This window comes from Oncorhynchus keta, chromosome 17, assembly GCF_023373465.1.
Source record: "Oncorhynchus keta strain PuntledgeMale-10-30-2019 chromosome 17, Oket_V2, whole genome shotgun sequence".
NCBI lineage: Eukaryota > Metazoa > Chordata > Actinopteri > Salmoniformes > Salmonidae > Oncorhynchus > Oncorhynchus keta.
This window is the reverse complement of record NC_068437.1, coordinates 41217715-41234352: the sequence shown is the minus strand read 5'-3', so window position 1 is coordinate 41234352 and position 16638 is coordinate 41217715. Positions and strand designations below refer to the sequence as shown.

The 16638-nt window shown below is 42.5% G+C and overlaps 1 protein-coding gene across 4 annotated transcripts in view; it reads right to left on the bottom strand.

Annotated features, from left to right (window-relative positions):
* LOC118395843 (chromatin remodeling regulator CECR2-like) overlaps window positions 1-16638 on the bottom strand; it is a 51281-nt gene that overhangs the window by 14457 nt on the left and 20186 nt on the right. For all 4 annotated transcript variants that reach the window (XM_052466047.1, XM_035789820.2, XM_035789819.2 and 1 more), the window contains exons 2-7: window positions 11717-11811; window positions 3645-3828; window positions 1530-1657; window positions 1068-1148; window positions 847-905; window positions 571-731 (exon numbers count right to left, since the gene is read on the bottom strand). In XM_052466047.1, coding sequence (XP_052322007.1) covers window positions 571-731; window positions 847-905; window positions 1068-1148; window positions 1530-1657; window positions 3645-3828; window positions 11717-11811 — 708 coding nt within the window. The remainder of the gene's footprint in view (window positions 1-570; window positions 732-846; window positions 906-1067; window positions 1149-1529; window positions 1658-3644; window positions 3829-11716; window positions 11812-16638) is intronic.

Genomic DNA, 16638 nt, shown 5'->3' with positions numbered 1-16638 from the left:
TCATTAGAGAATGACCCCATGCCGACAGAATGGCCAAAGGGCTTTAGACCGGCACAGACGGGCAGGCTGTGTTGGGTTTCTATAGCAACAGGGCCAGTATGTGTCATCAGACAAGAGGACACTAGGAAATGGTGGGCTAGGGATAGCAGCCACCACCAATCAGAATGTGCTCGTCTCGCAACAGATATACTGTCTAACTACGTATCCTCAAAGATAAATGAGTATGCAATGTCTTAAAAGGGCAGCGTTTGAACAGTTAAAACATGGCGTCAATCTCCCAAGGCGAGTCTCATTCCCCAGAAGAAAAACTAGTGATAAATGAGCGTCCCCAGCCCCGACTGTCATGCCAGCAGCAGCTGCACACAGGGCAACTGGTCCACAGTGAAAGACAGACATGCTTTGGGCCCAAGGCTCTGTAGGGTTTAGAAGCTGGTGTTCTGGGCAAGCAGAGACCAGTCCGCCTCCACACCTGTAGGTACATCATACAGCCTCCCTCCCAGCCTCCACTTCCCAACGCCTCCTGGAGTCAATGTCTGAATGAAGAGTGAGGAGAGAAGAGAGCTGTCTGACCTTGAGCTCGATCATGCTGCTGATCTCAGGGAGGAAGTTCTGGCTGATGATGCGGTAGAGGTGGCGGTCCTGGGGGGACGTTTTGTCCTTGATGCTCTCAGCCAGACTGGCCCACTGCTCCTCTGTGTCACACACCAGGGACCAGGCGCCACGCTCACGGTCTGGACGGACAGACACATCATGGTCAACACGAGTCCCAATCGTCAGCATCAATATACATCTCTAGTCAGGAGTAGAAGTCGACCATGTTTGATAGCTTTGTCTTTTTGCTCTCACCTGTGCCTGAGTGCAGACCTTCCAGTCCATTCTCCTTCTTCACTTCGTTCTCCACCTCACTGAAATAAAAGGACAGCCCGTTAGGTACCATGCACTCCAAAGCATTGCATGAACAAGGACTGGGGAACAAAGCTGGTGAAAATATTTGTTTCTCTGGAGACATTTTGTTTGAGAGCGGAGAGAACGTGAGACCACAAAGGAGAGACCCTGCTGCTAGTCACCTTAGCTGGATCTCCTCCACTTTCTTCTTTGGTGGTCTTCCTCTTTTCCTCTTCTCTGCTGGTTTGATCACAAGGGCTTCACTGTGGGGGGACAAAATCATGAAAAACAAATATCCGCCCACACTTTAAATTACACAGGCCTTTTACCTGTAACAGGCTAACAAGTACATGTAGTTACGGAGAATAACTAACTATGTTGGTGCCCACTTTGTCCTTCCTTAGAAAACATAATTTGCAGTAGGAAGTGCTGCTGTTTACATAGGTCATTGCATTACAAAAACCAGAACACATATATAAATGCGCGCACACACACACAGTAAAGTATCAGAGAATCCAAAAAATTGAAAACATGGTTATATACGCTAGCATTGTGTTCACATACTGCGACCTCTATTGGTGAATTATGGGCAAGCAAAACCATTCAACGTCTACAACTGATGTCCTATGGTGCAACCCTCTTACTGGAGCTGCTCTGCTTTCCTCTTGACCGGGTCCTCTTTGTACATGCGGGTACCATAGAAGTACCAGTAGAGGGTACCGTTCCCATCTTGACCCAACGGCTCCACGCGCAGGCTGTCCGCATCCAAGCCCTGGGATCAAACATTGCATGGATTAATAATGTACAGTACCAGTCAACAGTTTGGACAAACCTACAAGGTTTTTAATTTTTTGTATAGGGAAGACATCAAAACGACGAAATAACACGTATGGAATCATGTAGTAACCCAAAAAAAAAAAAAGTAAAACAAATCTACATATATTTTATATTTGAGTTTCTTCCAAGTAGCCACCCTTTGCCTTGATGACAGCTTTGCACACTCTTGGCATTCTCAACCAGCTTCATAAGGAATGCTTTTCACATATTGCTGAGCACTTGTTGGCTGCTTTTCCTTCACTTCGCAGTCCAAATCATCTCAATTGGGTTGAGTTAGGGTGATTGTGGAGGCCAAGTCATCTGATGCAGCACTCCATCACTCTCCTTCTTGGTCAAATAGCACTTACACAGCCTGGAGGTGTGTTTTGGATCATTGTCCTGTTTAAAAACAAATGATAGTCCCAACTAAGCCCAAACCAGATGGGATGGCGTATCGCTGCAGAATGCTGTGGTAGTCATGCTGGTTAAGTGTGCCTTGAATTCTAAATAAAATCACTGTCAGTGTCACCAGCAAAGCACCCCCACACCATTACACTTCCTCCTCCTTGCTTCACGGTGGGAACCACACACGCGGAGATCATCCATTCACATACTCTGTGTCTCACAAAGACATGGCGGTTGGAACCAAACATCTAAAATTTGGACTCATCGGACCAAAGAACAGATTTCCACGGTCTAATTGCCCGTGTTCTTTAGGACAAGCACGTCACTTCTTATTGGTGTCCTTTAGTGGTTTCTTTGCAGCAATTTGACCATGAAGGCCTGATTCACAGTCTCCTCTGAACAGGAGGCGGCAGGTAGCCTAGTGGTTAGAGCATTGGTCCAGTAACCGAAATGTTGCTAGATCGAATCACCGAGCTGACAAGGTAAAACTTTGTCGTTCTGCCCCTGAACAAGGCAGTTCACCCACTGTCCCTAGGCTGTCATTGTAAAATAAGAATTTGTTCTTAACTGACTAGTAAAATAAAAAGGTTAAATAAAATAAAACATTAAAAAACAGTTGATGTTGAGATGTGTCTTACTTGAACTGTCAAGCATTTATCTGGGCTTCAATTTCTGAGGCTGGTAAACTAATGAATTTATCCTCTGCAGCAGACTTAACTCTGGGTCTTCCTTTCCTGTGGCAGTCCTCATGAGAGCCAGTTTCATCATAGCGCTTGATGGTTTTTGCGACTGCACATAATTTTTTTTTTTTTTTTTAGTTATTGAAATTTTCGGCATCGACTGACCTTCATGTCTTAAAGTAATGATGGACTGTCGTTTCTCTTTGCATATTTGAGCTGTTCTTGCCATAATATGGACTTGGTATTTTACCAGATAGGGGTGGTATACAGAAGATAGCCCTACCTTGTCACAAGACAACTGATTGGCCCAAACGCATTAAGAAGGAAAGAAATTGCACAAATGAACTTTTAACAAGGCACACCTGTTAATTGAAATTCATTTCAGGTGACTACCTCATGAAGCTGGTTGAGAGAATGCCAACAGTGTGCAAAGCTGTCATCAAGGCAAAGGGTGGCTACTTTGAAGAATCTCAAATATATTTTGATTTGTTTAACACTTTTGGTTACTACGTTATTTCATAGATTTGATATCTTCACTATTATTCTACAATGTGGAAAATAGTAAAAATAAAGAAAAACTCTGGAATGAGAAGGTGTGTCCAAACTTATTACTGGTACTGTACATAATTCACTTCATCAGGTTAGATAGCACTTCTTCAGCCAGTCACCATAAATGGCATCACAGTAATTCACCATAACTACAGCTAACTGCAACAAAAACTACAACAACAAAAAGGTGTTTATCCATTTTTGTTTTTACCATGCTAACTCTGACAGTCATAACAGGAGTTAAACAAGGTGCAGACTTGCAGTAACCGGTGTACTCTCTCTGTATGTGTGTGTGTGTGTGTGCAGTACCTTGAGCAGGTCGAAGACATCGGCAGCGTCCAGGCGGTAGTCACACAGCCTGTGCAGCAGTTCCACCTGCGTGCGTGGGGCCAGCTCCTCAAAAGGCCCCTGGCGCAGCGGGTTAGGCTTCCCCTCCTCCAACTCCCAGCGGTAGTTGATGATGTCGTCCAGGTAATCGCTGAATGCCTGGGGGCTGAAGGGGAGAGGAGTGATTAGTCCCATATGTTTTCCCACGCCTAGTAAAGTGTCGCCATTAATCTCTGAGACAATGACATGCTAGTATGACAATACAATAGTAAGGAGGGCTGGGTATTAACAAAACCATATTGAGATCTACTGCAGTGAATTTTGTTGGAGCAAACTAGTCAAGGGTTCCAATACAACATTGGATAATTTTGTTGTTTCTAACCCATTCATGTCACATACTTAATATCTTCAACTAGAAGTCATTAATTCTCAAATGCCTACTGTTCTTATAGTGTCAAACGGTCAAAACTTGGAACATATACTTTGTATTGATACCAATCCAGGCAGTTACAAGGAATACCGATTGGGCGATGGTTAGACAGAAATTACAACACAATAATCTCCCTAATATAAAGACCTTCGAAGAGACCATTGGGATCTGACAATACAGTGCCTTGCGAAAGTATTCGGCCCCCTTGAACTTTGAGACCTTTTGCCACATTTCAGGCTTCAAACAAAGATATAAAACTATTTTTTTTGTGAAGAATCAACAACAAGTGGGACACAATCATGAAGTGGAACGACATTTATTAGATATTTCAAACTTTAACAAATTAAAAACCGAAAAATTGGGCGTGCAAAATTATTCAGCCCCCTTAAGTTAATACTTTGTAGCGCCACCTTTTGCTGCGATTACAGCTGTAAGTCGCTTGGGGTATGTCTATCAGTTTTGCACATCGAGAGACTGACATTTTTTCCCATTCCTCCTTGCAAAACAGCTCGAGCTCAGTGAGGTTGGATGGAGAGCATTTGTAAACAGCAGTTTTCAGTTCTTTCCACAGATTCTCGTTTGGATTCAGGTCTGGACTTTGACTTGGCCATTCTAACACCTGGATATGTTTATTTTTGAACCATTCCATTGTAGATTTTGCTTTATGTTTTGGATCATTGTCTTGTTGGAAGACAAATCTCCGTCCCAGTCTCAGGTCTTCTGCAGACTCCATCAGGTTTTCTTCCAGAATGGTCCTGTATTTGGCTCCATCCATCTTCCCATCAATTTTAACCATCTTCCCTGTCCCTGCTGAAGAAAAGCAGGCCCAAACCATGATGCTGCCACCACCATGTTTGACAGTGGGGATGGTGTGTTCAGGGTGTTGCTTTTACGCCAAACATAACGTTTTGCATTGTTGCCAAAAAGTTCAATTTTGGTTTCATCTGACCAGAGCACATTCTTCCACATGTTTGGTGTGTCTCCCAGGTGGCTTGTGGCAAACTTTAAACAACACTTTTTATGGATATCTTTAAGAAATGGCTTTCTTCTTGCCACTCTTCCATAAAGGCCATATTTGTGCAATATACGACTGATTGTTGTCCTATGGACAGAGTCTCCCACCTCAGCTGTAGATCTCTGCAGTTCATCCAGAGTGATCATGGGCCTCTTGGCTGCATCTCTGATCAGTCTTCTCCTTGTATGAGCTGAAAGTTTAGAAGGACGGCCAGGTCTTGGTAGATTTGCAGTGGTCTGATACTCCTTCCATTTCAATATTATCGCTTGCACAGTGCTCCTTGGGATGTTTAAAGCTTGGGAAATCTTTTTATATCCAAATCCGGCTTTAAACTTCTTCACAACAGTATCTCGGACCTGCCTGGTGTGTTCCTTGTTCTTCATGATGCTCTCTGCGCTTTTAACGGACCTCTGAGACTATCACAGTGCAGGTGCATTTATACGGAGACTTGATTGCACACAGGTGGATTGTATTTATCATCATTAGTCATTTAGGTCAACATTGGATCATTCAGAAATCCTCACTGAACTTCTGGAGAGAGTTTGCTGCACTGAAAGTAAAGGGGCTGAATAATTTTGCACGCCCAATTTTTCCGTTTTTGATTTGTTTAAAAAAGTTTGAAATATCCAATAAATGTCGTTCCACTTCATGATTGTGTCCCACTTGTTATTGATTCTTCACAAAAAAATACAGTTTTGTATCTTTATGTTTGAAGCCTGAAATGTGGCAAAAGGTCGCAAAGTTCAAGGGGGCCGAATACTTTCGCAAGGCACTGTAGCAGCACCATTACTCACTCACTTCCAAATCCTTGTCCTTAAAGTTAAGAAAAGTAGGCTGTCCATTGTGATAATCATGAAATAATTCAAGCTGCCATACCGTAGTAGTTCGAGGAAAAAGGAATGCGAAAAGAAAGCCATTTTGTTTGCATTTGAGTGGGTTTGTATTAGTGACGCACCGATATCGATATACTATATTTTCCTTGCCAAAAAAACCTGATACCGATAACTGATATTAAACATTTTAGCGGCCTTTTAAGCATTCTAGTACAGTTAAATAGTTAACACACACGCAGCGGTCGAAGGCACTGCATCTCAGTGCAAGAGGCATCACCACAGTCCCTGATTCGAATCCAGGCTGTATCACATCCGGCAGTGATTGGAAGTTCCATAGGGCGGCGCACAATTGGCCCAGCCGTCTTCCGGGTTTGGCTGGGTAGGACGTCATTGTAAATATGATTTTGTTCCTAATGACGTGCCTTGTTAAAGAAAAGGTTACACACACACTAAAAAGTTATTTTGTTGGCATTTACGTATGTCCCCATTACCAGTAAAACATAATCAAAACCTATTTCTATCACTTACTTGCTGTGCTGTTTCGTTGTTCATTTGTTCAGTCGTTTCATTCTCAACCAGGATTTCATCATACATATCAAGCAGTGAAGTTTCAGCTCTCTGCCCGTGCCCTCTCTTCCTCGGTGCGCACTGTCACTGTGTCTGTCACTGTTTCCATCTTGTCCAGCTGTGTATGTAACATTTCACAAAAACCCTGTTTCTTGTCTGCATCGAAGTAGTGGTCCTTGTACATAGCGTTGAGCATGGTGGTGACACAGCAAAGAGAAAATGCCACTGAATCGCTTGTTCACAGCCTGTGTGGGCAGTTTTGTTGCCGGGGCAAACTGTCAAGGGCAACTGTTTCATTCATTCATTAGAATACAAATACTACACTAAAAAATGATATAAAACGCAACATGTAAAGTGTTTGTCCCATGTTTCATGAGCTGGAAAAAAAGATCCCAGAAATGTTCCATATGCACATAAAGCTTCTCAAATTTTGTGCACATTTGATTACATCCCTGTTAGTTTTGTTGAGCAGGCGTTTCAATGCATTGACAGAGGGTATCACATCTGCTGCAGGCACAGTTGATGGGCTGATTTCTCGAGCCAGTTGTTTGAATGGAGCTAGCATGTTCATTTTCCAAGTTTCAAACATGTTCGCAAATGCCATTGAAATTGCAGCAGCGGTATGACAACCAGCATATTGATGAGCATGCAATAAGACTTTCCTTAGTGCGAAATTCTCGATGACCCACTGTGCTGTCAGACTCAGCATGCTCATGGGGCTGATATCACTGGTCCAAATGTCAGTCGTGATGCTAATAGCAGTGATGCTATTCCAGTCGTGCAACATCTGAAAAAATGTGCCCCCCCCCCAAAAAAAGTGTACTGGTGCTTAACCAGTCGGCGAAAGCCAACATCACCCATGATAGAGAACAGTTGATTGTCAAGGGCTATGGATTTCGCCATTGAGTTGTCTCGTTGAAATGATCTTACTCATTCAAATGACTGCTCAACTTGTTGACTGCTCGATCCATACAGCAGACATTGTGGGCTAGGTTAAGAATGCTGTGTTGCACGAGTAGCGCAGAATTTTACGTAGCGTCATTACGCCATGTCCCTTCATTATATACAAAGATGTTCTAATCTGTGTTATATAGGTATGCACGTCAGTTTTGACATCGGTTTTGCACATCGCCGTTAAACTAGATAACAGGCCGATACCGATCTTGGCATTTTTAGCTAATATCGGCCGATTCCAATATGTTCACCGATATATCGGTGGATCCCTAGTTGGTATCATTGTTCTAAGTTGGATGCTGGTAAATAAAATGTTGGTTCTGGGTCAGATTTGTCTGAATAATCTGGAACCCTTCAGATCTCGCTCAGTTGCATAGAAACAAGGAGTCAGGGCAGGGGTGAGTGCCAACGCAACAAGCGAAAATGAGAAAGAAAATAGCTTATCTTGAAAGAGCAGTGTGCATGTTCAGACAGCTGCAGCCCCCCCCAATCCTCTGCTGACACACCACCACCCCCCTCTCCATCTTCGCCGGAGCGTTTAACGAGTGCGGATGAAAAGTGCAGCTCTGTGAAAGGCCAGAGCCAAACAGCCACCCCCGAGATGCCAGTGGCTGTCCAGCCCAATATGGCCAGCCCGGGTGCGGAAACTGGATCAGTCCTAACCTCTCTCCCCAATCACAGACAGACTGGTGCCTGGCCCGGTAGTGCTGATGGAGCAAGAGCAGGGGGCTCACATATCAACAGTGAGTAAATGTCTTACTAAATTCTGGTGTACGTGGAGATTCTAGGATGTGCATGCGCCAATAATTTGACTGATCAAACTGTCACACGCAGCATATACAGTGGGGCAAAAAGTATTCAGTCGGCCACAAATTGTGCAAGTTCTCAGACTTAAAAAGATGAGAGGCCTGTAATTTATATCATAGGTACACTTCAACTATGACAGACAAAATGAGAAAAAAAATCCAGAAAATCACATTGTAGGATTTTTTATGAATTTATTTGCAAATTATGGTGGAAAATAAGTATTTGGTCAATAACAAAAGTTTCTCAATACTTTGTTATATACCCTTTGTTGGCGATGACAGAGGTTAAATGTTTTATCTAAGTCTTCAAAGTTTTCACACACTGTTGCTGGTATTTTGGCCCATTCCTCCATGCAGATCTCTTTTTTTTCCTAATTTTGTCTGTCATAGTTGAAGTGTACCTATGATGAAAATTACAGGCCTCATCTTTTTAAGTGGGAGAACTTGCACAATTGGTGGCTGACTAAATACTTTTTTGCCCCACTGTACGCATGTTTTCATTGATAAATCAGACCCATATTATATTCGTTCAGTAGTGAACAAGAGCTACAACCCCACCTGGAAAACACCCTCCATTCACCTTTTATGGTAACATAAACACCCCAATTTTCTGTATGATTTGGAAATGTTGGAACTGGGCCATGATAGTTCCTAAAAGACAGTGCCATGGCAAATTTTATCAACATTTCTGTACAGGTGTGGGCAGAATGGTACAGTGACCCCCCCCCCCCCTTCGAACAATTTAAAAGTAAATGTTAAACCCACACATCTATACAAAAGACAAATTGTTCGTTCAATATTTTGTTTCTCAATACATGATTGTGTTTATATTAGCTTACCATTATTACAATTTGAGCAAACACCTCAAAAAAACAATAATCCTATTTGCTTGCAATACAGTTGATCAACCTTCTAGAAGTTGTGTGCACACATGGCTTGAGAGTAGCGTGAAAATATGCACTCTCATCAAGCTCAAAATTTGAATACCAACCTTTGCGGAAAAACTGGCACAAGCAAAGGTTTTGAGTATTTTTTGTGTGCACACACCTTTGATCAATGAGGACCCAGAAGAGGTGGTGGTAGTGGATGGAGGTCACTTTTGGACTAGAACATTCATTTTACTTTCCTGTGCTCTTCCCACTCCCTATCTCACACATACTCATCAAATGAACTATCCCCCACCAGGGAAAAATCTTCCTAAACCAAGCTTCCTTCGTGAGAACTCTCACTCAGTTGTAAAGGCTGATTTCAACACAAGCTGTTCCCATTCTGATGTGCTCACTACTAACGGGGTTTGTGACTCAAACTTCCTGTGTTTCACTGTGTGCAGGCTAGAGGTCGACCGATTAATCAGAATGGCCGATTAATTAGGGACGATTTCAAGTTTCCATAACAATCGGAAATCAGTATTTTTGGACACCGATTTTGTTACACCGTTATTTAATCTTTATTTAACTAGGCAAGTCAGTTAAGAACACATTCTTATTTTCAATGGCGGCCTAGGAACGGTGGGTTAACTGCCTCTTTCAGGGGCAGAACTTCACATTATCAGCTCAGGGGATCCAATCATGCAACCTTACAGTTAACTAGTCCAACGCTCTAACCACCTGCCTCTCTTTGCACTCCACGAGGAGACTGCCTGTTACGCGAATGCAGTAAGCCAAGGTAAGTTGCTAGCGAGCATTAAACTTAAAACATTTTTTTATCAATCAATCATAATCACTAGTTAACTACACATGGTTGATGATATTACTAGTTTATCTAGCGTGTCCTGCGTTGCATATAATCAATGCGGTGCGTATCGTTGCTCCAATGTGTACCTAACCATGAACATCAATGCCTTTCTTAAAATCAATACACAGAAGTATATATTTCTAAACCTGCATATTTTGCTAAAAGAAATCCAGGTTAGCAGGCAATATTAACCAGGTGAAATTGTGTCACTTGTAGGTCCTTCTGTAGCTCAGTTGGTAGAGCATGGCGCTTGTAACGCCAGGGTAGTGGGTTCGATCCCCGGGACCACCCATACGTAGAATGTATGCACACATGACTGTAAGTCGCTTTGGATAAAAGCGTCTGCTAAATGGCATATATTATATTATTATTATTATATTAACCAGGTGAAATTGTGTCACTTCTCTTGCGTTCATTGCATGCAGAGTCAGTGTATATGCCACCGTTTGGGCCACCTAATTTGCCAGAATTTTATATAATTATGACATAACATTGAAGGTTGTGCAATGTAACAGGAATATTTAGATTTATGGATGCCAGCCGTTAGATAAAATACGGAACGGTTCCGTATTTCACTGAAAGAATAAACGTCTTGTTTTCGAGATGATAGTTTACGGATTCGATCATATTAAAGACCTAAGGCTCGTATTTCTGTGTGTTATTATGTTATAACTAAGTCTATGATTTGATAGAGCAGTTTGAATGAGCGGTGGTAGGCAGCAGCAGGCTCGGAAGCATTCATTCAAACAGCACTTTCGTGCGTTTTGCCAGCAGCTCTTCGTTGTGCGTCAAGCATTGCGCTGTTTATGACTTCAAGCCTATCAACCTCCGAGATTAGGCTGGTGTAACGATGTGATGTGAAATGGCTAGCTAGTTAGCGGGGTGCGCGCCAATAGCGTTTCAAACGTCACTCGCTCTGAGACTTGGAGTAGTTGTTCCCCTTGCTCTGCATGGGTAACGCTGCTTCGAGGGTGGCTGTTGTCGTTGTGTTCCTGGTTCGAGCCCAGGTAGGAGCGAGGAGAGGTACGGAAGCTATACCGTTACACTGGCAATACTAAAGTGCCTATAAGAACATCCAATAGTCAACGGTATATGAAATACAAATGGTTGAGAGAGAAATAGTGCTATAATTCCTATAATAACTACAACCTAAATCTTCTTACCCGGGAATATTGAAGACTCTTGTTAGAAGGAACCACCAGCTTTCATATGTTCTCATGTTCTGAGCAAGGAAGGAACTTAAACGTTAGCTTTCTTACATGGCACATATTGTACTTTTACTTTCTTCTCCAACACTTTGTTTTTGCATTATTTAAACCAAATTGAACATGTTTCAAAATTTATTTGAGGCTAAATTGATTTTATCGATGTATTATATTAAATAAAAATACGTGTTCATTCAGTATTGTTGTAATTGTCATTATTACAACAACAAAAAACAAACAACAAAAATGGATTAATCGGTATCTGCTTTTTTTGGTCCTCCTCCAATAAATCGGTATCGGCGTTGAAAAATCATAAACGTTTCGACCTCTAGTGTAGGCCCATACGGGCCCCTGGATGTTGTCACCAAGATGGGGAAGATAACAGACCAACATTGAGTTGTAAAAGGTAAATGCTGCTGTGTGCTAGTGAGCGAAAAAAGGTAGACCTAGTCAATATTAAAATAATAAAAATTAAATAAAGGATGTGGGAAGGCCGGGGGTACTACTTACGTGATGTCTGTGCGCTGGTAGCATCCTTGCAAGAGTGAGACGAGGAGGTCAGCCAGAAAGTCTATGTCCTGCTTCTGTAGCGCCTCTTCCAGCTCCTACCACACAGAAGGGAGAAGAGGTCAGCCAGTGAGTTATATGGAGATCCTCTTTTTAAGGTACGCAAAAATATTTGTTTTAAAGTCAGCATATAACATTTTATGGTTGGTATTAGTCACAGGTAGGCACGTAAAAAAAAAAAAGCTGTGTGATTCCAAAGTGATACGGATGCCCTGGAGTAAAACGGTAGGAGGTGATGAGAATTTAGGGTTTCCAAGACACCGTTTGACATTTTCAATGAAACAGGAGCTCTCGTAGCAAAACTTCATTGAAGTGTGGATATTGGAACTAGTAAATTGTCAGAGCCATAGGGGACCAGAATCAGGCAGTATTTCACCTCGAGTCGAGTACGCTTGATCATGACAAACAACCATACTAGATAGGCTGCGTGTAGGGACTGGTTAGGGTGATTGAGTTGCTGGGGGGAGGGGGGGACTAGCTCACAGGTTCTCACAGGAGTCCTTTCTGCCAGCGATGGATGCGAGGTTCAAGTTCAACCCTGACCCCTCTCCTGCCTGGCATTGTGTGGCCACTATTGAGGGTTTATGAAGCGGCAGTAACCAGGAGAGCAAACTCTAAAGGCCCTGAAAGAGCCAAGGAGAGACGGCAGCAGGAGCCTAAGGCCACCGTACAGACCGACCCCCCTCTGCTCCACTGTTACCCAGCATGCTTGCTCTCTCACCGGGATTCCCAAAGGCCCTCAGCTACAGAGCAGAGGCTGGGCAGAGACAAGGGAGGCTGAGGGCAAAAAACACTAATGCAAATGGCTCTATCAGCCAAGTCTCCATTCTACTTAACCTTTCTTCCCACTTTCCTAGGATGCAAAGCCACCCTTCAGAATTGGCTATTCCACTTAAAAAGTAATCCGCCTGCAGCTGACCTCCCCACCACTCCCTTCTGTCTCCATCTACAGAATTTACTTCTAAATTCTCTGCATAAAACACATCTCCCCTCCACCAACAAACCTCCCCAAAGAAAAAGCACGGTGACAGTCCAGAATTAACTGAAGGGTGAGGAGGCCCATTTAATTGTGTAGCCACAGCCTGCAGATTGCTGCCTCTCTCTAGATAAAACCCATCTAACTGCTGGGGTCACTGGGGGGTCAGCCTCCACACCTCTTGGCTGTGGAGAAGCAATGAAGCTAGGAGTCAACCATCAGTAGGATGAAAAACAGGGGGGAGGGAGAGAGAGTGCTTTAAAAACAGGATAAGTTGGATGTTTCTGCTATGGGATAAAAAAAATCAGAGAGCTACTCAGGACTGGTTGGTGGTGCAACAGAAACATGCCAGAGCTGGCTGGGCTGATTCTTTAAAAAAGCAGAGTTCATTAAGCTGCTTGAGCACATTTCAAATGACCAATTTAAAAACCTATTGATCATGGTGGAAAATTAGACAGATTCTAATAGATCTAAAGAATAACTCAATATGAAGAGCCTGGGAGGAGGGAAGCTCACAACCTTGGGAGGGCCTGGAACTGGGGTGCCAGAAACCACAATAACATACACTAGGGTCAAAAGTTTTAGAACACCTACACATCAAGTGTTTCTTTATTTGTACTATTTTCTACATTGTAGAATAAGAGTGAAGACATCAAAACTATGAAAAAACACATATGGAATCATGTAGTAACCAAAAAAAGTGTTTTGAGCTGTTCTTGCCATAATATGGACTATCGTAACTATTGTCACAACATCACTGATTTGCTCAAATGCGTTGAAGAAAGAAATTCCATAAATTAACTTAAGGCACACCTGTTAATTGAAATGCATTCCAGGTGACTCCATCATGAGGCTTTGGGCTCCCGATTGGCGGCGTGGTCTAAGACACTGCATCTCAGTGCAAGAGGAGTCACTACAGTCCCTGGTTCGAATCCAGGCTGTATCGCATCCGGCCGTGATTGGGAGTCCCATAGCTTGGTGCACAATTGCGTCGTCCAGGTTTGGCCATCAATGTAAATAAGAATTTGTTTTGAACTGACTTGCCTAGTTACATTTTTTTTTTATGAAAAAATTATGGTTGATAGAATGCCAAGAGTTTGAAGAATTTACAGTTGAAGTCGGAAGTTCACATACACCAAATACATTTAAACTCCGGTTTTCACAATTCCTGACATTTAAATCCTAGCAAAAATTCCCTGTCTTAGGACAGTTAGGATCACCACTTTATTTTAAGAATGTGAAACGTCAGAATAATAGTAGAGAGAATGATTTCAGCTTTCCTTTCATCACATTCCCAGTGGGTCACAAGTTTACCTACACTCAATTAGTATTTGGTAGCATTGACTTTAAATTGTTTAACTTCAGTCAAATGTTTTGTGTAGCCTTCCACAAGCTTCCCACAATAAGTTGGGGGAATTTTGGCCCATTCCTCCTGACAGAGCTGGTGTAACAGAGTCAGATTTGTAGGCCTCCTGGCTCGCACACGCTTTTTCAGTTCTGCCCACAAATGTTCTATAGGATTGGGGTCAGGGCTTTGTGATGGCCACTCCAATACCTTGACTTTGTTGTCCTTAAGCCACTTTACCACAACTTTGGAAGTATGCTTGGGGTCAAATCCATTTGGAAAACCCACGTGTGACCAAGCTTTAACTTCTTGACTGATGTCTTGAGATGTTGCTTCAATATATCCATATAATTTTCATACCTCATGATGCCATCTATTTTGTGAAGTGCACCAGTCCCTCCTGCAGCAAAGCACCCTCACAACATGATGCTGCCACACCCGTGCTTCACGGTTGGGATGGTGTTCTTCGGCTTGCAAGCGTCCCTATTTTTCCTCTAAACATAACGATGGTCATTATGGCCAAACAGTTATATTATTGTTTCATCAGACCAGAGGACATTTCTCCAAAAAGTATGATCTTTGTCCCCATGTGCAGGTGCAAAACATAGTCTGGCTTTTTTATGGCGGTTTTGGAGCAGTGGACTCTTCCTTGCTGAGCGGCCTAGGTTATGTCGATATAGGACTTGTTTTATTGTGGATATAGATAGTTTTGTATCCGTTTCCTCTAGCATCTTCACAAGGTCCTTTGCTGTTGTTCTGGGATTGATTTGCACTTTTTGCACCAAAGTACATTCTCTAGGAGACAGAACACGTCTGATTCCTCAGCGGTATGACGGCTGTGTGGTCCCATGGTGTTTATACTTGCGTACTATTGTTTGTACAGATGAACATGGTACCTTCAGGCATTTGGAAATTGCTCCCAAGGATGAACCAGACTTGTGAAGGTCTACATTTGTTTTTCTGAGGTCTTGGCTGATTTCTTTTGATTTTCCCATGATGTCAAGCAGAGCGGCACTGAGTTTGAAGGTAGGCCTTGGAATACATCCACAGGTACACCTCCAAATGACTCAAATGATGTCAATTAGCGTATCAGAAGCATCTAAAGCCATGCCATCATTTTCTTGAATTTTCCCAAGCTGTTTAAAAGGCACAGTCAACTTAGTGTATTTAAACGTAAACTTCAAACCCACGGGATGTGAAATAAATCTTTCTTAAAACAATTGTTGGGAAAATTAAATTGAGCGATAAGTGTTTTTTGAAGCCGACTAAATTTTGGTTCCATTATAAAAAATATATATTTATTTTTTAAATAAAAAATATCACCGTTTTCAATTTGGGTTTTGATCATTTTTAAAAATTTGAGCTTTTTAATTGACATTACCAAAAGGCAAAAGTTCAATTAAATTGTCAAAACATGAAAATATTCCATTGTCCAAATTGGGTAGACATCAATACAAAAAAAAGAAGACTATGAAATGTCAGTTGTGTACATAACCAAGTTTTTATTTGACGACTTTTCCATTTTTCATTCCTTAAAGTTATGACAATCATTTGACTAGTTCTTCAAAGTAAATAAGGCATACTTTCACAAACTGTCTATCCCACTCTCTCCTCCTTGTGTACATTCCGCTCTCATCCAGTCTGTGTGTATCTAACCTAAAGTAGCAGGCGTAAAGAAAATGTATCCATCTCTGTTAGAGGCGGAAAGAACAGGTGCAATGGATTATGGTCATTGTAGTTCATTAACATATTTCTGCGCTGAACTATACCGAAGGAATAATATATACACTGCTCAAAAAAAAAAGGGAACACTAAAATAACACATCCTAGATCTGAATTAATGAAATATTCTTATTAAATACTTTTTTCTTTACATAGTTGAATGTGCTGACAACAAAATCACACAAAAATTATCAATGGAAATCAAATTTATCAACCCATGGAGACCTGGATTTGGAGTCGCACTCAAAATTAAAAGTGGAAAACCACACTACAGGCTGATCCAACTTTGATGTAATGTTCTTAAAACAAGTCAAAATGAGGCTCAGTAGTGTGTGTGGCCTCCACGTGCCTGTATGACCTCCCTACAACGCCTGGGTATGCTCCTGATGAGGTGGCGGATGGTCTCCTGAGGGATCTCCAGACCTGGGTTAAAGCATCCGCCAACTCCTGGACAGTTTGTGGTGCGGCGTGGCGTTGGTGGATGGAGCGAGACATGATGTCCCAGATGTGCTCAATTCAGGTCTGGGGAACGGGCGGGCCAGTCCATAGCATCAATGCCTTCCTCTTGCAGGAACTGCTGACACACTCCAGGCACATGAGGTCTAGCATTGTCTTGCATTAGGAGGAACCCAGGGCAAACCGCACCAGCACATGGTCTCACAAGGGGTCTGAGGATCTCATCTTGGTACCTGATGGCAGTCAGGCTACCTCTGGCAGCCAAAGAAATGCCACCCCACACCATGACTGACCCACCGCCAAACCGGTCATGCTGGAGGATGTTGCAGGCAGCAGAACGTTCTCCACGGCGTCTCCAGACTGTCA